At 32.4% G+C, this 27915-nt stretch overlaps 1 protein-coding gene across 1 annotated transcript in view; it reads left to right on the top strand.

Annotated features, from left to right (window-relative positions):
- The window catches only part of LOC140437493 (N-acetylgalactosaminyltransferase 6-like), a 60315-nt gene that overhangs the window by 19867 nt on the left and 12533 nt on the right, over positions 1 to 27915 (top strand). Inside the window, exons 3-4 of the mRNA XM_072527055.1 lie at positions 23786 to 23930; positions 25827 to 25993. Coding sequence (XP_072383156.1) covers positions 23786 to 23930; positions 25827 to 25993 — 312 coding nt within the window. The remainder of the gene's footprint in view (positions 1 to 23785; positions 23931 to 25826; positions 25994 to 27915) is intronic.

Raw genomic sequence — 27915 nt, 5'->3', positions numbered from 1 at the left:
CAGAACGTGTATGGATGAGAGAGTTTCCAATTTTAGCCAATGGAAGTGGCTGTACAGTTGAAATGATTCAATTGGAAAACCAAAGTGGAAACAGTTTTGAAGATGAAGTGCTAAATAAAGACATTATTGAACTTAATTAAGTTGAAAAGATGTTTGGGAGCCCTATAAAATATTTTTGTATTATGGGAAAACCTCAGAAAGATCATTAATATACATATAAATTTGTTTTTAGTTTTTATTAAATTTTTCTTCGCATAATTTATAAATCTATTTTTCTTCAAATACGCTCACTACCATCGATATATAGTATAGTACATCGTTGCTCACTACTTTATTATTCATAGTTTCCTTCCTAAACTGACTATTTTTCTTTAAAAATGCAGGATTCCATATCCTACCACGGATAAAATCTGTAAATATGATTTTTTATTTAGAATAAAATCATAGTTGTTTGTATATAAGAAATATTAAAATTAGCTTTTATTCTTGTTATTATGATTCTTCATTTACAATGTAAATTATTATTATTAAATTTAAAAATTATTGTATTTTTTTATATATTTAGTTTCGTCCTACCCTATCCTACTATTCAATATAGCCAATTGTAATATGTTAAATACACATCATTAAAATTGTAAAGAATCAGATCACAAACTAGTGGTAAAGTATTACTGGTTAGTTCCATTTTTTATTTATTTTTAAATATTCATTTCTTTAAATCTACTCTTTTTGATTAAAATTGATTACGTCGACTTGGTGCAGGCAGGTATTGTATTTAAATAAATGCTTTCATCATTCTAAAAGTCACAATGATTTGATTAATATTTCTACTAACTACAGCTAATTTTTAGTATGTAATGAATGGTAGATATTCTTGTTCTATCATATAAAAAAATAAAATTACCACTTTTTCTGTTTCTTTGGCTATGTTTTCCTTATTTAAGTTATTCGAAATTATCTTCTGTGTCTAAAAATCAACAGTTTCCACTTCTTCTACTTGATGATTACGAATGTTGGCGATCATCGTGGCAATCTTTATCTTATCTGCAGCGGCGCGGAAAAGCTACACAGATGTTGTATTTAACCAGATTCTGAGGTTCTTTAACCAAGATGTTCTTCTTTTTCCTGGACCTCGTTTTCCAAATATTTTTCCTTGCAGGATGGCTTGAAGAGCATATCTGGATTCATTTCTCATGTCCGAAGAACTGTAACTTTCGAGATTTGATGGTGGTTAGTACCTCTCGGTTCTTATTCATTCTTCTGAGGCCCTCATTTGTGACTCGGTCAGTCCACGGGATATTAAGCATTCTACGATATAGCCACATCTCAAATGCTTCCAGTTTTCTGCACATATCTTCGTTCAAGGTCCACGATTCAACACCATAAAAAGGACAGAGAAGACGTAGCATCGCAGCATTCTTACTTTTGTATCAAGAGAGAGGTTGTGACTCTTAAACAAGGCCCCCATCCGATTGAAGGTGGATCTAGCTTTTCCGATGCGTGCGTGCTCTAATCTCTTGGTTGTTTGTCCATTCTTCATTTATTATGGTGCCGAGGTAGTTGTAGTGCGTCACTCTTTCTACAGGGGATTGGTTGACGTAGAGTTGACCTTCTGTAAATCCTTTTCTTGCTAATTATCATAAGCTTTGTCTTTCCAACATTTATATTGAGTCCATATTGTTGACTGTAATACGTGATTTTGTTCATAAGAACTTGTAGGTCTTCTAAGTTGTCTGCAAATACTATTGTGTCATCTGCATATCTGATGTTGTTTAGCCGGTAACCATTTAGTAGAATACCTTTTTTAGTTTCGTGCAAAGCTTCGATAAATATTCTTTCAGAGTACAGATTGAAGATTCTTCTTCTTCTTCTTCTTCAGCCTTCATTCATCCATTGTTGGACATAGGCCTCCTCCAATTGTTTCCACGCTTCCCTATCTTTTGCAATTCTCATCCATTGCTTTCCAGCTACAGCTGTTATATCGTCTATCCATCTCTTTTTGGGTCTTCCCACGCTTCTTTTTGTTTCTCGAGGTCTCCAGAATGTCACTTTATGAGACCATCTGTTGGTGTCTTGTCTTGCTACATGTGCTACCCATTGCCATCTTAATGTCGCTATTTTTTCCATGATGTCGGTTACTTTAGTTCTTCGACGTATTTCGGTGTTAGGAATTTTGTCTCTGAGGCTTATATTTAACATGGCCCTCTCCATGTCCCGTTGAGTTACTCTTAATTTTTCTGCCATTTTTCTTGTTATTGCCATAGTTTCCAATCCATAAGTTGCAACTGGTAGTATACAAGTGTCATAGGTTTTTCGTTTTAAGTGTATTGGGATTTTTCTGTCTTTTAAAATGAAGCTCAACTTCCCAAAAGCAGCCCATGATAATTGTGTCCTTCTTTTAATTTCTAGGGTTTGATTTTCCTTTTCGTTTTTAATTGCATGTCCTAAATATATATATTGTTCTACCTTTTCTACATTGATGTTATCTATCGTGATGTTTTCTAGGCTGTTGCTTAATATCTTTGTTTTGTCGAGATTCATTTTTAATCCTATTTGATTCGATTTGTGATTTAAATCTTGTAGCATTGATTTTAGTTCATGGATATCTGTGCTTATTAGTACTATGTCGTCTGCGAAACGCAAATGGTTAAGATATACTCCATCTATTTTTAATCCCTTTTCGACCCAATTTAGTTTTTTGAAGACATTTTCTAATGCCAAAGTAAATAACTTGGGTGAGATGGTGTCACCCTGTCTCACGCCTTTGCCAAGGTCTATTTTCATAGTTTCCAGATCATCATCTATTTTTACGTGAAAAGTAGCATCATCGTATATATTCTTAAGGAGGGCAGCATATCTTGAATCTACTCTGGCGTCGTCCAATGCTGTTAAGAAAGCCCATTTCTCGATACTGTCGAATGCTTTGTGATAATCGACGAATGCCAGATGTAGTGGTATGTTGTACTCTATTGTTTTTTCAATAACTGTCCGGATTGTTTGCAAGTGATCGATAGTGCTAAAACCCTTACGAAAGCCTGCTTGCTCCACCGGTTGGTATGCATCTAGCTTAGCTGTCAATCTATTTGTTATTATTCGGGTTAGTAGTTTGTAAAGGTGTGACAACAAGCTTATTGGTCGGTAGTTTTCTATATTTGCGGCGTCTCCTTTTTTATGGAGTAGAATGACTTCCGCATTTTTCCATGCTTTTGGTATTTGTCCTTCCAATAGGCATTTATTCAGTAATGCTCTCATTGCCTCTTCTAATGCAGTGCCTCCCATTTTTAGCATCTCTGAAGTAATTTTATCTTCTCCTGGTGTTTTCCCATTTTTCATTTGTTTTAGTTTTTTTATTTGTTTTTCATTTGTACAAGATTAGAGGAGACAAAATACAGCCTTGGCTTACTCCACGCATGATTTTCACATAGTCAGTGTCTTCGCCTTCAAATCTGAGATTTGCTGTCTGATTCCAGTAGAAATTTCTAATTATTTTCAAATCTTGGTTGTTAATTTCTGTTTTTTTTTAGTATTTGCATCATCTTGGCGTGCTGTACTCGATCAAACGCTTTCTCGTAATCAACCAGACATGCGTATACGTCGCAGTTGACGTCTCTGCATCGCTGGAATAAGACTTGTACTGAGAACAAAGCCTCTCTGGTACCAACAGCATTTGTGAACCCGAACTGGTTGGGGGAAATTTGACTTTCACACAGCTTGTAGATTTTCTTATAAATTATCTTTAGGAACAATTTTAGGAGATGACTCATGAGGCTTATAATACGGTAATCTTCGCATTTTTTGGCTCCTGGTTTTTTTGGAAGTGCAGTAAACTCAGATTTCAGCCATTCTGTTGGTATTTCTCCAGAGCTGTATATGTTGTTGAATATCTTTCCGATTATTGCTATTGATTCGTTGTCCATTAGTTTGAGTAGTTCTGCTTGTATATTATCAGGACCTGCTGCTTTGCCATCCTTTAACTGTGTTATTGCGGAATAAACTTCCTGCTGTAATATTCTTGGTCCATCATTTACCTCTTCTTCTAGCTCAAAGTTGTTATCTCTTTGGTCAGAATCAGTTATATTTCCTTTCTGCCTTCGTCTTAGTCCCCCTGTGAGTTCTTTAACTTTCCTATGTACATTGTGACTATCGTACTTTGACTGCAGAGTCTCAATTTCTTCGCATTTTTCCCTTGCTTCTTTTTCTTTCGCTTCTCTGATTTTCGTTCTTATTAATATATTTATGGTTTTATATTTGTCTGGGTCATTTTTGGCTTCTCTTCTCTCGTCCATTAGTTTCAGGATCTCATCTGTCATCCATAATTTTTTCTTCATTAATCTATATGTCTTTAAGTGTTTATCCTTTACATTTTGCACTATTTCTGTAATATGTTTGATCGTTTGTTCTTTGTTCGATTCGTCTCTAATTGCAGTCACTTGTTCGTTTAACGTGGCTTGGACTCTCATCCTCGTATCAAGGTCTTTCAGCATACGTTGGTCGTATGATTGTGCTTTCCTTTTCTGCACTGTTTTGAGTTTGACTCGAAATACTCCCACCAGTGGAACGTGGTCTGTCTCCAAGTCTGCTACAGTTTCCACTAATTACATTTAATGTACCTACACTATTTTTTTAAGTCTTGTTCAACCTCTTACTCTTTACTAAATTCAGCATAATCTTTTGTACAAATGATTACTTCTTACTATTTTCTTTTTAAAACAATATCATTGTTTTCTGATTTTATTCCCAAATATACCTTTATTCAAACAAACAACAAAAAATAACATCAATAATAAAACCATTGGTACTACTGAATAATGAATAATGTAAAACTTTTTTGAAGTCAAAGAAACTTTTACATTCAAGATATTCACGAATTTATTGACACAGAAATTGATGAATAAATTCATGAATTTCTTCGTGAATTTATTGTTGGTTTATAGTCCGCATTAAGCAAAAAACAAAGTTATTATCATTTATAAATTACTATAAAAATATGGGTTTTTTATAATTATCTCGGTCAATTATTATTTATGTATTTTAATTTGGTAACTCTGGAAATAAAGTTTTATTTTACAAACAAATAACAAACAAACAAAACAAACTTTTACTTGAAACATTTTTCTCTAGAATGTATGGAAAAACTTTTTATAGGCAAAAAATTAACTTTTTAAGATTGTTTAAAAACAAAACAAAACAAAATCAGCTGTACATCACGGATTTTTCATCAGATACCCCTCATATACCTTTTAGAACTTTCAAATATCAAGATTTTTTCAGCTTTTTTTTCTTCCTTGACTGGGGTATTTGATATAATATTAGATAAGTACTGTGAGATTTTGAGCATATGGCCCTATTCACCTGGAGTAATTTCATGTTATTCCATGATGTTATTTTGTGACATCATACTTAGTTAGGCGGTTTTGGCATTAAAACGCCACGCTTGCGTGCGTCATGCGTTTTGGCGAGTGGGATCTGCTATGAAAGGAAAGGGCAGAGCCTGTTATAATTATATCATCTGATAACTACAGTATTTTCACATCCCGAAATTAAAACAGTAACTTTCGTATCATCGTGTATATTTCTTAATATTTTCTTTAGTCTTTAAGAATAAAGACAAGGAAATAATGATAATCATGTTATCCTCTATACATGGTGAAAACGTTTTTTGTAGACTTTTATCATCATATATTTTGTTTGGTTTACATATTTACATACATATGTTTACATACATATATAGTTTACATTTATGAAAGTACTTTTTGTCCCTTTAATTATTTCGTTTTAAACTACAGAATTATTAGTGAAATATATACACTCAGGTGCAAAAAAATCGATCCATGGGTATTATTTGTTAAAAAAAGAAAACGTTTGAAGATATTAGTTTTAAATCAGGTATATATGTAAAAGTATATGTTAGATTAAAATAATTTTTACATATTCAAAACTTTCTGAAATTAAGAAAAACATTGATAACAAATCAATATCTAGTGTTTCCCCCTCGGGCCCTTATAACAGCCTGTACACGTCTAGGCATTGAGGTAATTAATCTCTGGATATCAAATTGATCCAATTGGTCGCTGTAAGTTCAGCCAAGTTGTTTGGACGGGGTACTCGTGCTCAAAGACGTCTTCCCATCATATCCCATAGATGTTCTATGGGATTGAGATCGGGACTGCAAGCTAGCCAGTTCATACGGACAATTCCCACCTCCTCTATATATTGGTTGACGATTCTAGCACGGTGAGGACGCGCGTTATCGTCCATAAAAATAAAATTTGGTCCAATGAAAGGAGCAAAAGGTACCACACGCTGATCTAAAATACTTGTTATGTATCCTGCAGCAGTCATAGAACCTCTATCTACAATAACTAAATCAGTATGGGCTTCTGAACTGATACCAGCCCAAACCATAACGAAGCCTTCCCGATAACTTATTCTTTCCGCAATATTACATTGAAAATATCGCTCTCCGTGTCTTCTCCAAACCCTTTCTCGGCCATCTGGTGACCTTAGACAAAATCTGGACTCATCTGAGAACAATACATTGCTCCAATCTGCATCACTCCAGTTTTCATGTTCTCTTGCAAAAGCAAGGCGAGCTATGCGATGTTTTATGGATAGTATTGGAGAAGGGCTGGCCTTCTGGATAATAAATTACCTTCTACAAGTCGTCGACGAACTGTCCATCTGCTTACATCAACATTTCTCACTTTGCTTAGACGATTTGCCAGTTCAACTGAAGTTAGATGCCGATTTCTCAAACATGATGAGACCAGAAATCGATCATCTCTTTCGGATGTTACCCTGCTACGACCTGATCCTGGTCTTCTTGTGAAATTACCGGTGTCGCTAAAACGCCGAACTGCTCTTTGAACCGAAGATCGACTAACACCCAACATTTCAGCTGCATAATATTGGCTACGACCATCTTGAACTAAAGTCACCGCTCTTGCAGCATCTGTCGGAGTTAGAGACATTTAGGAAGGATAATTAAATAAAAAATATAACACGTTTTGAAAATAAAATCACTACACTAGTATGGTTGTTGAATTAAAAACAACATTCAATAAATATCTACTTGCTTCAGACCCTTTTTGACAAAAACCTGAAATACCAATTTGTTTTAAGAAATATAAAAAGCAATATTAAAAATATTATTTTATTTCTCGTATACAAGGGTATACCTAAATTTACATACGTAATTTAATGTCTCTAAAATTATACAACTTCAAATAAATAAGAAATAAGGAATCGATTGATTTTTTTGCACCTGAGTGTATTAACTCAGTTCACTGTCGCAGCAATACGTAAAAAGGAGTAATACATAAAATAATTGAAGTAAAAATATGAATGTTTTCACGATAGTCTATATAGTAGAGAATGTGTCGTTTATCGTTTAACATAAAACTTTTACATGCTAATTTTATGAACTGCAAGGGCAAACGTGCAGCAAATGCATAGGCGTTCATTTATTAAGTTTCACAAGGTTAACACAATATTTTATTGACCTAAAAGTTATTGTGACACTTTAGCACCTGCAATAAATAATATTTTATACTAGATTTTCTTAAATGGTTAATTAATGAAATTACGTATACACAATGGGAAATAAAGATTATTTCGATTGTTTATATTGCGAAGTACCTTTTAGCTTATATTTTTCTCGACTATTTAAAAATCTAATTAATTTTTTGAAGTATATTTGCAGCTTGTGATATCATGACCTTACGATATTCTTCGATATTTTTCAATTTCTTTTGTTTTCATTCATTTTCGCACATTCCGACAAATGTTGGCTATGTGGATGAGACAATGTGGCACGTGCTTTTGTGGGGATCTGCCTCTACTTCCTCTACCTCCGATCTTCACTATATGGCTTTTCGAAACCATCTCTTTAAAACTAACCCGAAATAGCCTATTATTTATTCTGTTACTTACGTTATTTTTCTCCCTGAGAGTCCAGCACTCGACAGCATACAAGAAAACTTGGAAACCAAGGGATTATCGTTAATTTTTACTGATTGCTTAGTCACATATATTGAACAAAATGGGGCTCGGTATACAGCCTTGTCCAACACTCTTAATAATCTTAAAACTTTCAGCAGTTCTCCATTTAAATTAATGCTGGCATAGGTGGTTTAAGGACCCGATGAAAGGAATACCAAACGTAGCTTCGCTTCCTCCAGGGATATTTTAGTTATTGCTCTGGAAAGCTCAGAGTCTTCTAACATTATTGCCATAAATTGGTCGCATTGCTCCTATAGTGATCCTTTCCCAAGTTAATATGCTCCTTTTCTAACTTGGCTGCACCGTACTGAAGACGACCAATAGTCAGAAATACATATATACGGTTGCCTTCCATCTTATACACATATTTTATTATATCTTTTTTTCCTTTGTTGCGAGCTATGTCGATACCTTCTACCTTTATATTACTATTAACTCGCATTATCCTTTTTCTTGTTGTTTTTTTAAATTACATGTACAATATCCACATGTTCTTTTGCTGTTCTATGTTTGTATCAAATTAAAAACTATATTTAGTTTCAATTAATTGTTTATACAATTTAACCATTTAATGTCCAATATCTTAAGCTTCTTTAATATTATAACATTGACTGCTACATGTCTTTTTGAGGTAACACTTGTATATTAACTTTTCTATGGATGTTGGTTTTTCATGATGTTCTTTTTAGATGAACTGATGATGCTTTCTGATTAGAGAGCGAAACGTCTTTAAATAGATAGATGAAGTAGCCAACTTCTTTGTCTTTTTTCTCCACCTTTTGACCGAAAAACCCACCACTCTTTGAGTGTTCCTTAATATATATATATATATATATATATATATATATATATATATATATATATATATATATATATATATATATTATAACGTTTCAAACAACAAGAAAAAGGTTAATGTGAGTTAATAGTAAAATAAAGGTAGAAGGTATCGACATAGTGGTCGAGTGTTGGACTCTCAGGGAGAAAAATAACGTAACAGAATAAATAATATTCTATTTCGGGTTAGTTTTGAAGAGATGGTCTCGAAAAGCCTTATAGTGAAGATCGAAGGTAAAGGAAGTAGAGGCAGATCCCCACAAAAGCACGTGCCACATTGTCTCATCCACAAGGTGAACAACCAACATTTGTCGGAATATGCGAAAATTAATGAAAACAAACGAAATTGAACAATATCGAAGAATATCACAAGCTGCAAATATACTTCAAAAAATTAATTAGATTTTTTAATAGTCGTGGAATATAAGCTGAAAGGTACTTCGCAATATAAACAATCGAAATAATCTTTATTTCCCATTGCGTAATTTCATTTATTAACCATTTAAGAAAATCTACTATAAAATATTATTTTTATTGCAGGTGCTAAAGTGTCACAATAACTATTAGGTCAACAAAATATTGAATTAACCTTGTGAAACTTAATAAATGAACGCCTATGCATTTGCTGCAAGTTTGCCCTTGCAGTTCATAAAATTAGCATGTAAAAGTTTTATGTTAATCGACACATTCTCTACTATTCGCTCCGTGCGTGACCATGGTAGGGGTACCTTGAAACGATGCCAGCGTGCGTAGCGGCGAAATATGACACAATTGGAGTCTTTATACGCATAAATTTTATCAAAAATGTGTGCAAATATATATTGCGTATTTAATTGTGCTAATAATAGCAAAAATAGCAAGTGTAGTTTTTATAGGTTTCCAAAGATTACATATAAATTAGAGAAAAGAAAAAGATGGATCCGTGCGATTAATATGAAAAAGTAAATATCACATAACATCATTTTTATGCAATTAAAATAGGAAATATTTAAATAATTTACCTTAAATGATATTTTATAAGGCTTCAAGCTAACTGCAGAGTGCCTGATGACTTTAGCTTTTATATCATAACTTTTACTATTACTGTTTTTAATTATATGCTCTTTCACGTGAAAAACTTGATTTGCCAGTACTAGATTTTTAACTTTTCTTTTCCGTTTGGGCTTAAAAAGATATATTATGATGAATTTTGAGAAACCCAGTTTTTAATACTACATTTATTTTGTACATAAACTGAAAAAATATAGTTAAAAAGTAAATTATTAATAATTGTCAATTTCGCCTGTATTTAACAACGTCAAACATATGTCATTAATGTCATATGTTTAACCTGAAAATTGGTAGACTCCCAAACTGTCAGATGAAGGCGGTAGGTGTCGCGTCAGTCACGCACAGAGCGAATAGACTATCGTTAAAACATTCATAGTTTTATTTCAATTCTTTTATGCATTATTCCTTTTTACGTATTGCTAGCGACAGTGAACTGCGTAAATATATCTTTCACTAATAATAATTCTCTAGTTTAAAACGAAATAATTAAGAGACAAAATAGTACTTTCATAAATGTAAACCACATTATGAAAGTATGTTAACATAATTATGTATGTAAATCTGTAAACCAAACAAAATATACGATGATAAAAGTCTACAAAAAACGTTTTCACCATGTATAGAGGATAACATGATTATCATTATTTCCTGGTCTTTATTCTTAAAGACTAAAGAAAATATTAAGAAATATACACGATGATACGAAAGTTATTGTTTTAATTTTTAATGTCAAAATCCCCCAACTTAAGTATGATATGTCACAAAATAGCATGGAATTACTCAAGGTGAATAGGGCGATATGCCCAGAATCTCACAGTGCTTATCTAATATTATATCAATTACCCCAGTCAAGGAAGAAAAAAAGCTGAAAAAATGTTATACAGATATTTGAAAGTTCTAAAAGGTACTACTTTTTCATTTTTTTTAAACTTACCGCTTTACTGCACTAGCGGTTGGTAAATCGCCTTGTTGTTTGTTATGTTTTGACATCAAGGACACTGTCTTTTCACGTGATAGCTAAGAGTGGATCTCTAATGGGCTCCCATTTGCCGGATGCCTCCTGAACGTATTGGAAGCTTTTTGTGGTAACTTTATTACATCTTTTATAATATTAATATAATTATTAACTCTTAATCATATCGATTCAATAATGTTACCTAAAGTAAAAATAAAATTAAACTAATATCATACTGTTGGAAGTGTGATCATATGATCTTGTTAGTTCTCGGCAAATACTTATTTTTTACATAAGTTTTTTACATATTTTTTTTAAATTACATGTACAATAAACACATGGTCTTTTGCTGTTGTACGTTTGTATCGAATTGTAAGCTATATTTAGTTTCAATTAATTGTTTATACAATTTAACCATTTAATGTTCATATCTTAAGCTTCTTTACATATTATAATATTGACTGCTACATGTCTTTTTGAGGTAACACTTGTATATTAACTTTTCTATGGATGTTGGTTTTTCATGATGTTCTTTGTAGATGAACTGTTGATGCTTTCTGATTAGAGAGCAAATTTCTTTAAATAAATAGATGAAGTAGCCAACTTCCTTGTCTTTTTTCTCCACCTTTTGACCGAAAAACCCACCCCCATATATATATATATATATATATATATATATATATATATATATATATATATATATAATATTTAATATATAAATATATTAAACGCTACTTACCTACGCCTTTGAAATTGTTCCGCCCAGTTTTAAGTCTGATAAATTGTAATTATACAAATAGGTTAAAAAATTTCAATGCCAACTTACATTTCTTTGTATTACTATCAAAAGTTTACATATTTGTGTAGATAGTAGAACGCCGATAAAGATTTATTACAGTTTAAGAATTAATGGAATGCCATCTAAGTTACTTATTGTACTGTACCTTATTGTAAATTGAATCGTTTTTCCGCAATTGTAAGTATCTCTGTCAAGTTAATAAAATATAATTCTGAAACTATTTTCAATTACAATTGTGATTTATTTCCATCGTACATAGAAAATAAAATGAAATGTTCTGATAGCCAAACAAGCTCTTGACTCTGAGTGAATTTAACCTAGTAGTATAAAATCCTAATGATCTGCGACTTAGAAACAAAAATACACTAGTATACCCGATCGACCTATGGATGAACAGTCTATCTTCGGTTCTAGCACTATCCGATGAGTTCTCGATTAAGACGAAGCATGTCATGACAGTCATAATAACACGAAAGATAGAAATTAGTTAGACAATAAAGCTAAGATTAAATTAACATCAATCTCACTTGGTTTCCGGTTTGACCCAGGTCGAATTTCAGTATACCGAGCTTTCGACCTCCTTTCTGAAGTATTTATCAGGGTTTCCCGGGTCTCACCGTCAATTTAGATACAATATTGTAGCGAGATTAAATAAAACGAGCGGTTCGAATTTATATACATATATTTATTTATAACTTTACAGTTCGGTAGTATCTTAACAACTCCCTCTACTTCTAACATTGTTACCTATATATACTACAGTTACTAGGTTCGAGAATATTCTGGCGTTGTCCCACCTCTAATTCGCCTACGTGACCGGTTATTCTCTCTCGCACTCGATACGCCGCGAGTCTTCGAGAAGAGTATTAGAGATGCAATGCAACCGTTACCTGGGCCATGCCGAGAGCATGTTCGTAACAATATGTAGTTCACTAGTATACTAGAGGGTTGTCAGTCAAAATTTGGACAATAAAAGAAAGAATACTTGCTACTTCATTCTTTATTAAAGAAGACGTTTCATATATGAATCCATACACATCATCAATTCATCTAAAATCAGTTAATTGATAATACATCCATACAAAAACTTTCTAAAAGTTTTACCGTATAAAGATATGCAGTTATAAAAAGATGAAAGTTGAAGCAAAAGTTTAACGTATGGACCATGAACATTAAACTGTTTTTTTTTATATGAAAAAACAGAACTAAATCAGTTTTTATGTAAATAATGCAAAGAACAGAAGTATATAAAAAATTTAGTAAACGAACAGGGTAATTTATAACTTCAAAACTAACAAACAGAATTCCAAAAGCACTGATATTGATTTTTATTTAACCATTAATACGTTTTATATTTAACTTTTGGTAGCATTATTTGGCCACGTTGTTTCAAATTAAGCATAAGAGAGTTTTTTTCCACTAAATCATCAAGCTAACAGTTCAAAGGTCTGAAAAGAAAGAGAAAGGGATACGGCATCTGACCTTCATCAGTATAGATAAAATAGAAGAATTGGTAAAAGAATAGGTAAAATAAAATTGGAAAAAGATAACTACAGCAACAATGCAACCGTTTTGTGACTTTAATAATAAAATACTCTGCTTTTCAGAGTAGAAACTAATACCGGAGATAGCTAGAGACACTTTAGAAAAAAAAAGTAGCTCCCATTAACATTTACTACAAGTGGAAAGGAGTCGAGTAACAGTAAAATGCTGAGACGAGCGTCACGGAACTAGCGCCACAAGATTGCGTCGTCACGGGTAGCGTCATAGAATAGCGGTTTTTGACGTCGATTCACTACTCTCGATCAATTCGTTTCTATACCATATTCGCCTAACAGAAAAGTAGAATAAACAAACTAGGGACGCGTGATATATTCATTCCAAGTATCTAGAGATGCTGAAGAGGTATCTACTTGTTACAAAATCACTTATACTGTAACTGATTATATACAAAAGCGTATCAAAAGTAACAAGTAGAAACTCACAAGTAACGACAATCTACACCTCTAGACAAAGACGCATAATTTGCAGTTTTAACAGATATGGATTCAGTAATCCTTACGAATCATATTTATGTCTGTTGAATTATATAAATATAATTTTTACTTTTAATAGCTCTATATATGTGTGTTGGTATATTTATAGTGTTGGTTTATAATTATAGTGTTATTTAAATAAACTTAGAACTGTGAACATTTTTAAGGTGTTTGCTGTTTTCTCTCAACTGAAGTAAGTAAATTTAATTTTATTTTGACTGTATTATAATAATTATTATGATGATAAAAGGGTTGCAAGTGTGAGTCCATAATTGAACAAATATATTAAAAAGGTCAATACTCACAATCTAATATTTACTTTCAAAGTTTTACAGAAGCGATCGGTTTCGAGGCTTACAATATTTGCCTTATCCTCAGGCCCAGCAAAGAGTTTGTTTTGTTAAAAAACAATAATAATATAGATATCGCCAATAAGAAGTTTTCCGCTTACATCCAGGGTACTGTCTGTCTTCATCTTTTCCTTTTGACACTATCATTGTAGTGAGGTGATATGTTGATCATTATATATGTATGTAAATAAAAGGTCTTACAAAATAAAGACCTTTAGGTCTTAACCTTGTAAGAACCTGTGACAAAAACAACAAAAAACAAAAAAAGGACATCCTACTGCATAATATGTGATTTTCCATCTTCCACAAGTTTTTAAACTATATACAGTCCGGATGTGGATTCATTTCGCATAATGTGTCCAAAGTACTGTAACTTTAGAGATTTGATGGTGGTCAGTACCTCTCGGTTCTTCTTCATTCTTCTGAGGACCTCCTCATTGGTGACTCGGTCAGTCCACGGGATTTTAAGTATTCTCCGATATAGCCACATCTCAAATGCTTCCAATTTTCTGCACTTATCTTCGTTCAAGGTCCGCGATTCAACACCATAAAAAGAACAGAGAAGACGTAGGTAGCATCGCAGCATTCTTACTTTTATACCAAGAGAGAGGTTGTGGCTCTTGAGGAAGGCCCCCATCCGGTTGAAGGTGGATCTAGCTTTTGATGTGGAAATGAGTAGCAATGATAAATAAAAGATACGAAATAATTCGAACTTACATAAACAAAATGGAATATTTTAAAAATGAAAAACTGTAACCCATTTTACGCATTGTACCTATCTACTTTTCCAGTACTTATTTTTCGTAATTCGATATTACTTATATGTAATAGTAAAAAGTTTTTTTCATCATTTTCAAAGAAAAACTTTCGTTTTACATCCGCAAAGTATGTTCGTTTGTGCGTTGTCGCCTATGCAATACTTTGGGGACGATCTATCGATGGATTCATATATAGTTTTGTCTCCTGAATCAAAATCTGAAAGCGGCATTTTGATATCTCGAACCATCTTCGACATAACCGGCAAGTCAAAAATAGTGATGTCACAATTCTTCTAAATATACATTCGTTTCTGCTGACACAAATAAATGTTAAATCGATATCGAAACGTCGACTTAATAAATTTTATTTATTAATGTTAATGTAATGTTAAATGTATAAGTCTATCTACCCTATAATTATGTATAAGTATAATGTATACACAATACAATGTATACACAAGAAGAGGTCTCTTGTTATATCATTAATGATAATATTATTACTTATTTCCAAATATTGGATTTAAAGCGTAAAATGTATAAAAACAACTTTCTATTTTTTGCCTTTTGATTAATACCACAATTAACTAATGATGTGTGAATGATAGTTTACAAAAATATTATTTAAGTATACTTCTTTGAAAGATTAATCATTGATTACTATTATTTTAACAGTAATCCTAAAAATTATAAATTAATTCATTTCAAATTCAGATGGTATAGGCTGCTAGAATCTTAATACAACCCTGTACAATTATATAAACATCGGGTTTGGCGTGTTATGTGCATGCATTTGTTGACCGCTACTTTTCTGTTATATGAATTTACTATAGTCATCACATATTTACTCTCCTCATCCTCCTAAGTGCCTTCTTTGTTGAGGTTGGCGATCAATATAGCAAATTTCTCTCTGTTCTGGGCTTGATGAAATAATTCATTTCCTCTTGTGTGGGTCCAATCTCTGATGTTTCGTAGCCAAGATTTTTCTTTCGTCCTATGCCCCTTTTACCTTCAATCTTGCCTTCGAATATTACCTGGAGCTGCTCAAATTCCCTATGGCGCATTATGTGTCCTAGATATGACGTCTTTCTAATTTTGATAGTATTGACCAGATGAGGGCGTGTGTTTAGTGCTCTCAGTACTTCTTCATTCGTAGTTCTGCTGGTCCAGCTTATTCTTAGCATTCGGCGGTACATCCACATTTCAAATGAATTTAATTTGTTGAATTTAACATATTTACTCTAAGCAGGTTTAAATTAAAAAATGCATGAAAAAACTAACAAAATATGCCCATTAAATGAGAAGAAAAAATTAAAAGAATATCTGTCACTAAAAGATTCAATTCATAACGATTGTCAAGATTTAATAAAAATCTTAAATCTCATTCGATTAATAACAACATTAAATCTGATTCTCGTTTTAAAATATTTACATATAAATACAATTTTTATTTTTAAAGTTTATATATAATTAAATTTACTATCGAATGGTATTTATTTATATTTTATTATTAATATTTGGTCTAAATTTGACAGGTTTGTCATAACTTCACAACATATGCTTTGATAATACAGGTGGCGTTAGGAACAAACGTAAATAAGAAAATTACTTTATTTAATTTTAAATATATTATTTATATTTGAAAAATACAGAAAACATAGTATGATGCTCGGCGCTAGTCTACAGTACCGCCTTAGTATAACATTTTCATATTTATACAGTCACAGCGGAAGAGTCCATTTGTGTACCTGAAAAGGGGATGTCCGTTAGGTGTTCAAAATGTCAAAACTGATCATAATTTGTTATTTTGATTTTTTAAATGTTTCATATTTGTTTTTTAATTTAAAAATACAGAAATATAGTACGAAGCTTCACGCTAGTCTACGGTACCGCTTACTGTGCCACTGTTTTTTTTTTCATCCTTTCTTGTGCGATCTACACCATATAAATATTATTAATGACACTTATGTGGATCATACAATGAGTCGGAAAATAAGAGTTGGTGTACCTATTATAATGAGAGACATCCTGGAAAACATTTACGTCAGAAGCATGTTTTATAGCTATTTAGAAAATTTGCAGAAATTGTTGTAAATCATTATGAATAATAATTTTCATTCATATAAATAATTGCAACTATTCCATCAACTAGATAATGGTTGATTTTGATATATTATAATGATTTATTGTACAAGTAAATAATTTTGTTAATTACCGAGTAAACAATGTAATAATGGTAACCAATGACAGCTATTTTTTGAAGCGCGTAGATCTTTATGAAGACTACTACTTTTTTAATACAGTCGATGAAATTGTAGTGATTAAGAAAAAAAATCTCTGCATTTATCAAGAAGGTCACTCACAATGACCTCAAATTTGGCCGCAATTCTGGGAGATTCGATAATCACTTCAATTTCCAAAGACAATAATTTAAATGGCAAACTGTACATGTTTTACAAAGACAAAAAATTTAAATGTTGCACAAAGGATTAAAAAATTGATATTTGTCCATGCGAAAATATAATAATTTTGAATTAGACCATTTTTTTAAACACATTACGTAACGTACTTTATGGAATTATAATCGGATTATTTGGGCGGCCTCAGAAATGTTTTAAAATTCGAAACAATTTTTTGGCTTATAAACAAATAAAATATCTCAGTTACTATTAGCTTACAATTTAAAAACGGCGTTGAAAAAGACTCGGTAACACGCTTTTTTTAAAAGTTGAAATACGAATAGTGGTTCCTGAGATACAACTGGTCAAAGCTGACCGACATTTGCGACGAAGTTCTAAACAATAGGATGATAATCTTTAAACCATTGCCTTTTACTTTCGGAGGTCTTTCTCGATAAAAATTTTTATTTCTTCAAGATATTTGTTACATATATTATACATAATAATCAAAACCATCGGTATTGCACGTTAAACATACCAAAAAAAATTCAAACTTCAAAGTCGGTATACGCAAACAAATATTATCTTGGCTTCCAATGAAACTCTTTTTTTTTAATACGACGTAACTTGGATATATACATCTAAAAATGCATTACTAAATCCCAACGATGCTTTAATTTTCATATAAATAAATTTATTAATTTATACGCCAGTCGTCAGAGACGAAAATTTCACTAAACCTCCAAAAATCATACGAAGAAGCTAAACTTTGCTGAGATTGTCAATTTTGGGACCCTAAAAAATGTGCTACTCCTACCCCCGGCTTCTTCCTAAAACCACCCCCTCGTAGGAGAGAAAAACGGAAGAAATCGATTAACCAAGGATCTGTACGCCGTAAAAAATATCTCAAATAAAAAATGTAGTACCGTAAAACGGGGTTACTTTGCACCATAGTTTTTAGTTTCATTTTCTTAGAGTGTATATAACGTTACTCGAAAGAAGATCTGAACTTTTTATTATAAATATCTATTCAACAGGTCGTAATATAGCTCTCATTATAGCTGTTTCTTAGTTATATTGCATAATTAAGAGATTATCATAATTTTATTAGTGGTGCAAAGTATACCCTAGAAGAGTCATACTTTGCACCACTTGATATCTTAATAATATTTGGCTACGAAATGCTTGCTGGTGCATAGTAATCCTATCTGATTTTATTTAAATACAAAAAAAATGTTGGTCGGCCCCGTTTTTTAAATAACATTTATGAAAGAAGTCTAACGAGAAAGAACATTGCTACATTTTAAAATTATATTATATTAAAATTTTAAAAAATGAACAAACTTTATTATAAGTACAATAGTGAAAATACAAAGTTTTAATCTAATCCCACCACAATTTGTCGCATTCTGGAACAATGTAAAATCCTCGTCTGGAAATTTTCTTGGGAGGATTTATGGCGCCAATTACATTGTCCCACGAATACCATGCGTCGAGTCTTTCTGGCCATTTCCAAAACTTTTACGATTTTGACATGGCTTGATCATCGCTCCGTCATTTTCTATTGCTGTTATGACCCCAGGGTAAACATGATCTTCATAGACAAATAAAACGTACTCACCAATATTTTTTTTAACGTTCCGAGAACCTGAGGCGAGTTTTTCATTAAATTCGCTTTCTTCTCCCATCTCTTGCAGCTCATTTATTTCATCATCTGATGAATCCTTGCCTAGTGGAAAGTGGTCGTCTAAAGCAATATCGTTCTCTGAATCATCTACGACTTCTGGCGTATCAACAGCTTAATGAAGTGTGGAAGTAGATGCTTCAGTTAGATCTTGTAAACTAATTTCAGAATGGGCAATACTTTGTCCTGCTGGAACATTTATTTTCTTTTTCTTCCCACGTGTCTTAAACTGGGTGGCTTCCCTGTTTAAGAGTTTAAGTGGTTTATCTTCTAAATATCGAATGAAAGTGTTTTCGATATCTGACGAACTTGATTTATTATTATTTGTTGTATGACTATAAGTTATTACACTAGATTGCTGAGTTGTTTTTAACCGCTCCAAGAGCTGTGTTATATCACAAGGAACGATACCACATTTCCTAAATCCCGACTTTAATATCTCATCGCTATTATTTTGTATTTTTTCGATTAATGATCGTCAAAGCGTTGGAAAATGCTGTTTCTCAAGTACATTTGATCTACTCCCCACATGAGTTTCCTTATATTCAGATAAAATTTCCCTCCAGGCCTTTTTCATTGGGGCAAATAATGCACCATCTAGCGGTTGTGTAACGTCGGTGCTATTCGGAGGCAAACATATAAAATGAATGTCGTGTTTTCGACACAAATCCAGAACTTCAACATTAATATGAGAAGACAAATTAATTATGACATTAATATGAGAAGAAGAAGACCTAAAACCACCTTCTTTCCCTGAATTTTTTTAAACCTGGGCAATAGAATAGTGTTAAACCAATTTGCAAATGTCTGTGATTCGAACCAACCAGATGCAGTATTTGCATAACGCGTACCAGCGGGGCCATTTTCAGTCCAGGTGTCCCACAAATGCTTGGATTTGTACACCACATAAGAAGGTAGTAGCTCACCAGTTGCATTTCCACACATCATAAGAGAAATGCTACTTTTTGAAGAGTTACAAATTCGTTCAGGATATTTAACCCCACGTTTAGATAATACTTTTTTTTGTCCGGGATCATCTGTTAAGTTCGTCTCGTCATAATTAAAAATAGCATATGGTTCCACACCAGTTAATGTTTGTTTTAAATTTTGTATGTATTCAGCCATTTGGTCTGCATTGAGTGCTGCTCTACTTCTTTTTATGTTTGAGGCTATCCTTGCAGTAAGGTCCTTATTACGACTTGAAAATGATTTGACCCAATCCATACCAGGAGTATTATCCTTAAAGCGAGTTATTTTTTTTCCTTGGCGATTTAAATGAGTCTTGATTATTTGTCGTAACGCCATTCCAGTAACAGGAAATCCAGCATCACTAAGGCTATGAATGAATGCATTGTACGAAGCACCTTCCTCTTCATAAGAGAATATTGATGGGTATCCAGGTTTTCCAGCGGGTACTTCTTTTAATTTGTAAAAAATAGTTCTCCTTGGAATGTTAAAAGATTCAGCGGCAACTCTTGTACTCATGTCATCTTTTATTGCTGACAGACATGCTTTTAAATCTTCTTCTGAGTAGTCTGCATATTTGCGAGATCCCAGTTTCCTTTTATAACGTCTGGGCATTTCCTAAAAACCATTTTCCAATTATTAACCTTTTACTCTTGGGGATACTTTGCACCACTTGCAAATTGGCGGTGCAAAGTATACCCAATTTCACGTGTTAAGTGCACATGTAAACAATGTTTTTTTTTTTTTCGTTATTGATATCCTGGTTTAAAACCGTTATTTTAACAACTAAAAATCTAAAAATTTTTGTCCGCTGAAACTGTCTGCACGGTAGGATTTTGCAAAGTTAGAAAATAATAGATTTTCGAGGTTAATATTCTAACCGTTGCGTTGCTGATAGATAACTGGCGTCCGCAGAGACAATCGCGCACGTCTTACTCACGTATTGCGATGTTGCCTATGTGCTCTAGAGGTAGTACAAATATATAAACAAAATTGAGCGTAGGTTTACAGAAAATATACTTTTACACGTTTGGTGCAAAGTTACCCTGCCCAGTGCAAAGTAACCCCGTTTTACGGTATAGATAATTTTGAACAAAATTGTTTATTAGCACTTTTTTTGTAAGATATGTCACGGAAAATACTTCTACGAAGACGATATTGGGTGAAATTTGTAGCTAAAGTTGTGTAGTTTAGAAAAACGTACTCCTGTAATCGAAGAGAAGCAGTTTTAAAGTTTAAATTCTGCATTTTTAGGCATATTTTATATGCCTCTCATTTGTTCCATAAATCAATTTCAGGCCATAGATTTTGAAGATTAAATTTTAACAATAAAAATTCCATAGTGAATTCTAAAAAATTTCAAAAACGCGCAACGTTTATTTGTTTAACACTTTTATAGAAACAAACAAAATACAAAAATTGCATAAAAAAGCTAGGCTTTTCACCTTTAAAACGTTTTTTGAGTTTTACCGATAGAACGTTCTGATCAAAACATATCTTAGTTTTACCGTCGAATTGATACATTTTTTTTTTAAATTGCTTTCGCGCGTGTAGCTGTAACTCGCGTGTAGCTGAAACTCGCGGATAGCTTTAAGCTTAGTTTCTTAGAGAACGGTGTATTTTACAAAAAGTGCTAATAAACAATTTTGTTCAAGATTATCTCAGCTACATTTTTCATTTGAAATATTTTTTTCTACAATGTACAGATTCTTATTAAATCGATTTTTCTGTTTTTCTTTCCTACGAGGGATGGTGGTTTTAGAGGGAAGTCTGGGGTAGAAGTAGTAAACCTTTTGTATATTTTTGGAGTCAAAAAATTAACATTTTCAGCACAGTTCAATTTGTTTGTATAATTTTTAAATTTTTCGAAGTTCAGTGGCATTTTCGTCTCTGGCGACTGGCGTATAAATAAATAAATTTATTTATAACAAAACTAAAGCATCTCTGGGATTTGGTAATGCGTTTTTAGGTGATTTAATTCAAGTTACATCAGATTAAAAATGAATGAAGAAAATCACTTCATTGGAAGCCGAGAAAATATATTTTTTCACGTCTACCGATTTTGATCTTTGAAAGGCACTACAAATATCTTTTACTTGACTTGACTTTTTGGTGATGCAGATACCGTAAACACCCATCAAAATAAACCGCCCCAAGATGGGTGGGCCACGTTATGCGGATGGATGAAAGTGATTTTTCTCAAATAACCATACTACCTAAGAAGGGAACGATCTAAACTATAAAGAAAGATGGAAGAATATTTTGAGGCAGGCCAGTGCTCACGAAGGGCTCTAGTGCCAACTGATGATAATGATGACAAATTTAAACTAAATTATTTAACAACTTAACATTATTTGGACATATTCAGTAAAATTTTTTTGAAATGCAGCGCAGAAAATAAAATTAATTATAAGAATTAAGTGTATCGAAAATTTGCAAAAATCGTTTATTTTTATCTTAGTTTATATCGGTTGGAAAATAAATGATAAGGATTATTAGATTACGTTAATTTAATGACACTTTATATAGTCGTGTAACTAGTAAAAGTTTTATTAGTTTGACATGTTTATTTTAATTTAATTTATGACTTTTTTTTAATTTAATTTAATTCATGACAAATTTTATTAGTTAGACATGTTTACTTTAATTTAATATATTCAGTTATGGAGTTATATAGAATGCCAATACACATTTTGTTTTAATTTTAAAATCTAAAAGCTTCATAGTGTCTATTGTTGCTGTCCGTTCTTTAGACTTACTCTTACTCTCTTACTCTTACTCTTACTCTCGCACTACATTTCTTTATCCAAGTCGCCTTTCCCCATTCAGATAACGTCACTTATAAGCTATAAGTTATAAGTAATAAGACAAGTAAACTTGTTTTTAAAAAAATATTATTTAATTTATAGAACTCTAAAGTACGTAAAGATCGCGTGAATTAAAAATACAATACTAACGATTCTGCTACGAAGTTTATGACAGACTTACTTTTAAAATATTAACAAAGAAGTTGAAACAAAAGCTATAATTACAAAATTCAAAATAATCTACAAAGTCCAATAAACTGTTATTATAACGTCTACGTTTAATCTGTTAAACTTTGGTATTACTGTATCTGTATCTTATCTCGTCTCATTTTTAGTGAATTCAGCAGCAGTTCAGGTATGCTGAGGTCACCAAGTTAACGAACTGTAGACTATTTGTATAACAAGAATCTGTATGTCAGCACTGTTAAAATAAGAGTTCTGCTTTTTTACTTTGTTTACTTTAGCCCAAAGTAGAACTTGTTTGCTAGAATTAAGTACCCTCCGTTTTATTTCTTCTGTGATACGAGTTCTAGAATTTTCGACGGTATATTTGTGATCAATATTTCTGACTCTGCTATTCAATGTTGATAGCGTCATTCTCTTAATTATTTATTTGCTTTCTTACTATTTATTTCAGTATTTTTTAAAGTAATAAACACAACTTCAATAATTTACCTTGGCCGTACATTCATTGGTCACATAAATTGATTATTAAATTACTAAATGGAAGAATTTCTAAAAACATGGAGGTGGGAAAACCGACATGTTTCATTATCTTGATAACAGGAGATAAACCAGAAATAAAGAAAACTATGATATAGCTTTCTTAAAAATAAAAGCACAAAAACTGCCAAAGAAACATCAATATCGGCAAAAGAGTGCTCAAGCAAGCGAGGCGTCATCTCGGTACGACCCAACTAGCCTCACACACCGCCTAAATCAAAATGCTGTGCTGTTCTAAAACTCTCCGAAGTGTCCGAAGCGACACGGATATGGCTTTTGCCGCCCTTTGCCGGTGAGAAATTTACTTCAAACGCAATTTTCTTGATAAAATTTTTATGATATACACAGTAGACAAAAAAATGCTACATTGTAATTAAACGCTTTTATATTGAAACTTTTTTTTGAAAATTCTCTTTGTTACAGGTAGAGGTGAACAGGGCAAAGCAGAACACCTGTATAGTAACGAAACTGACCAATATGATGCACTATATAAAGTAAATGGATTCAATGCGTTACTTAGTGATAAAATTGCATTAGATAGAGCCATACCTGATATCAGACATCCAGGGTAAGAATAACATTATTTTACGAAGAGCCGTAGGTATGATTACGAAAAGCCGTAGTCATTAAAACAATCTATTAAATTTGATTAAGTCTTCTATGTAAGTACAGAAAGAGTTGAGATTGGTATTACCCCATATTATAGTTAAAACATATGTCTTATTTAACTATTAGTGGATAATTTGTAGTGAGTAATTTGACGATGAGGAAAACTGATCCCGAGTCTGTTAATAGATACTTCTTTTTATTAAATTTGAATTTTCCAAAGTTTAACTGCAACTCCCTATGTCATTCTACATTTGAAATTAGTGAGAGTTTGTGATACTTAAGCCACTCATCTGTTTCAATTAAGTCCTTATCAGTTTTTAATTTTCTGTGATCCTTATTGGCACACTTGAGACCAGTATCATCACCAAAGATAAAATATGGATTTTACTGATATACCTCCTGTAATTAAGTCAGTAGTAGCAGACTCTGTGCGTGTATTAGGTCTAAAACCTTATTGCATGTTAAACCAGTAGCTGGATGAATCAAAGAATTGTACACTTTGGTTATTTTTCATATTCTTCCAAATTTTTTGACATGGCTGTTAAAAGATAAACAAGTACTGTCATAAAGTGTTAGTTCTAATAAAAATTCTTTTAGTCTACATGTTTGCTAATCTCGTCATAACTTGATATAAAATTAATGACACTAGTCGGCTTATAGCCACTGTTTGACTGACGTTTCACGTCAAATTTTATATGAATCTTTAAACTTTCTGGACTTAGATTTATGTATATCGGTTCGATATAAAGGATATGGCTATCAGCGGCATGTTTCTGTATATCAATTCATTTTAGTCACGCTGAAACCTTAAAAATTCCCCAGGATTACATAATACATTCATTCTATAATCCATCCTCAATAAAAGTTATTAGGGAGAGGACTTAATTGCCACAACTTTCTGGGATGAACTAAGCTTGCTCTTGAGGAGTATTTGGCTTTACAAAATGAAATAGTCTCGTCTGGATTGTCCTCTCAAATATCTTACGGAAGTAGCGCATTTTGAGGCGCTACTTTTACTACAGAAGCGCCTTGGTAAGGCGCTGTAAACAGTTAGAAGGGTCCATTTACGTGACGAGGAGAGTCCTTTATAGAACATATAAACTTTTTCAATTTTATTAAAATTTATAACGAGGATATTAATTCAGCAGTTTGATGTAATTCTTAAATATTATTTTTTTGTTTATTCTATTAATCTATTTATTTGAATCATCTATAGATTCACCTATCAAGAATCGAACAAGCAAGGAAAACATTCATGAGCATGAAAACATTTTTTACAAGATCAGACCTTAGTCTGCAGCTTAGAATCCGAATGATCAGATGTTACGTTTTTTCTGTCTTACTGTATGGCTGTGAAAGTTGGACAATGGACTCTGAAATAGAAAAAAGAATAGATACCTTTGAGATGTATATATACAAACGAATGTTGAGAATTCCATGGGTACAAAGAGTTACTAATGTTGAGGTACTGAGGTAGCGATACGTACTGGAGCTCAAAGCCTGTTGACTAGATCAGACTAGATCAGGAAAGAACTGGCAACCTGACATAAATCCGGCTAGTCAGCAAGCTTCATATCCAGTTTAAAAAGTTTTCTTAAAAACTCCGCATGTACATTTATTCATAGCGTTTAAAATTGCATAACATCTTCAAACAATTATTTTACCTTTTACACCTTTTACATAATTATAAACCTTCAATTCAAATCTTTGAGATTGAAATAAAAAGGCGAGCATTTCCTAGTACATGGAGTAGAAAACTTTGCACCTGTCAAATTCTTTGACTCGACGGTATTGGATGATTAAGAACCAGTTAACGATTTTAAAACAGTTATAATTTAAATTTCATTTGTTTTAGATGTAAAGCCAAGAAGTATTTGAAGAATCTTCCGTCGGTAAGTGTAATAGTTCCTTTCCATAATGAACACTGGACGACGTTATTACGGACAGCCGTGAGTGTCATCAACAGATCACCTGCTCATCTCTTAAAAGAAATAATTTTAGTAGACGATTTTAGTAACAAGCGTAAGTTATTTTATTTATACCAATATTGCAATCAACACACATTCTATCTAAACGTAAGGATGATAAAAAGAAACCAATTTATGTATACTGATATCAATATACCAATTATGATTATATATCAAATTAGATATTGTTACATTTTTTGGGTTCGGAGATTAAGTGAAGCAAACGTGGTTAACTTTATTTTAACTCGAAAAAGTCACTTCATTACAAATATCACAAATTCTAATTACGCTTAGAGTTCGTACTGATATCGCTTACAAAACAATTCTAATAATTCTAAACAATACTAATCTTCAAAGGCCGTCTCGACGGCTTATATAATGAGAACAAATGTTCTCGAAATACGAAATTCCAGAAGGTTACCGATAAAGAGGTGAATTCGGCTTCTCGGATTTCTCTAGAACACATGGCCACAATGAGGCGTTTGTGACTCACAATATAGATTAACCAAAATTAGTTGACGTTATCTGTGTTATAGCTTTCCAATCGCTGGCGCTGGTCCTTTCTGTACTATGTATCTTGTTTATTGTATTTTCTATTCTCTAGTTTTCAAAATTAAAAATAGTTGTTCGTTCTACTTATTTTATGTCTATCGAATTTAATCCTTTGGGATTTATTATTAATGTATAGCGGTTTTAGTTAACACGACATCTTCATCGCAAAATCTGCATGGTTTCTTAAAATATAATTTGGTCTTTAGTTTTTTGTATTTTCTGAAATGGGGCAGCATGTTTCAATTTTGTAATCGTGTCTTTATGTTTCTAGAAATTTGTGCTTCAAACACGCTAAATTATTGAACTGACTCACTTGTTCTAGTGCGTGCTCCTCAAATATTACATTTGTTCTTATGGGGTATTTGTCTTCATTAAACGTCATAACTTTTGTCTTTTTTATCCATAATATCACATATCACATAATTTTCATATTAAAATTCTTGCACACTAGATATATTTTGTAGATATGGCTATTTATAACTCACTTTCACAATCTTGCATTATCTGCTAATCATCAGCCAAAAGTATTGTTGATTGGTTTGTATATCTGCTGTAGCTCGCTCGTTTGTAAGTCGTATACGTCGACGAAAAACAAGATCTGCCGAAAAATCTGTACAGGAGAATACGGGGCAGTCGATTTCATGTCGCTCACAACAACTCGACCTTCTGCAGACCGCAACTTGGCGAATTTTGCTTCAGGACTTGGACCTACACCCGCAAAAAATTTAACTGGACCATTAGCTAAAGATAAACAACAATAAAAACGACGTGTGTTCGCTGAATGGGCTATGGTGCAATTGGAAAGTGACCCTAATTTTTATCAGAATCATTTTCAGCAATGAAGATCATTTTTGGATGAGTGGGTACGTTAACAAACAAAATTGTTGAATTTGGGAAGATACCAATCCAGATGAGATCAAGAGCGACAAATGTAAAGCCAAAAAAATCACCGTTGTGAATTTTTGGCTAGTTCAAACTTATCAACTTTTTTTGGCCTGAATTGAATGATATACATACCGACGACAATAGTTCTAATAGGACGGCGCTACGTACTACACAACTCATGCCATATTGTACATACTGCACAATCGATTTTAGGACATGATCATCTCACGTGGAGGTAATGTGAATTTGCCACTGAGAACTTGCGATTTTACCGCATTAGACTCTTTCTTGTGGGATTTTCAAGTCGCAAGTCTATCTTCTTCGATACCCCATTCTATCGAGTTATTAACATAACCTTTGAATAAATAAATATTAATAAAATATAGCAAAATTATGAGTTAATAAAAATAAACAGTTAAATTTACATTTTATTGCCTTTTTAAATAAGTTCTAGTAGTATAACTAAATAAAAGAGAAAATTAAATAAAAAGTGAAAATATGAAATGAAATATGTATAACTATTCTAAATAAATAATTTTA

This window comes from Diabrotica undecimpunctata, chromosome 3, assembly GCF_040954645.1.
Source record: "Diabrotica undecimpunctata isolate CICGRU chromosome 3, icDiaUnde3, whole genome shotgun sequence".
Lineage (NCBI taxonomy): Eukaryota > Metazoa > Arthropoda > Insecta > Coleoptera > Chrysomelidae > Diabrotica > Diabrotica undecimpunctata.
The sequence above is the reverse complement of the archived record's forward strand: the minus strand, read 5'-3'. Positions and strand labels throughout refer to the sequence as shown.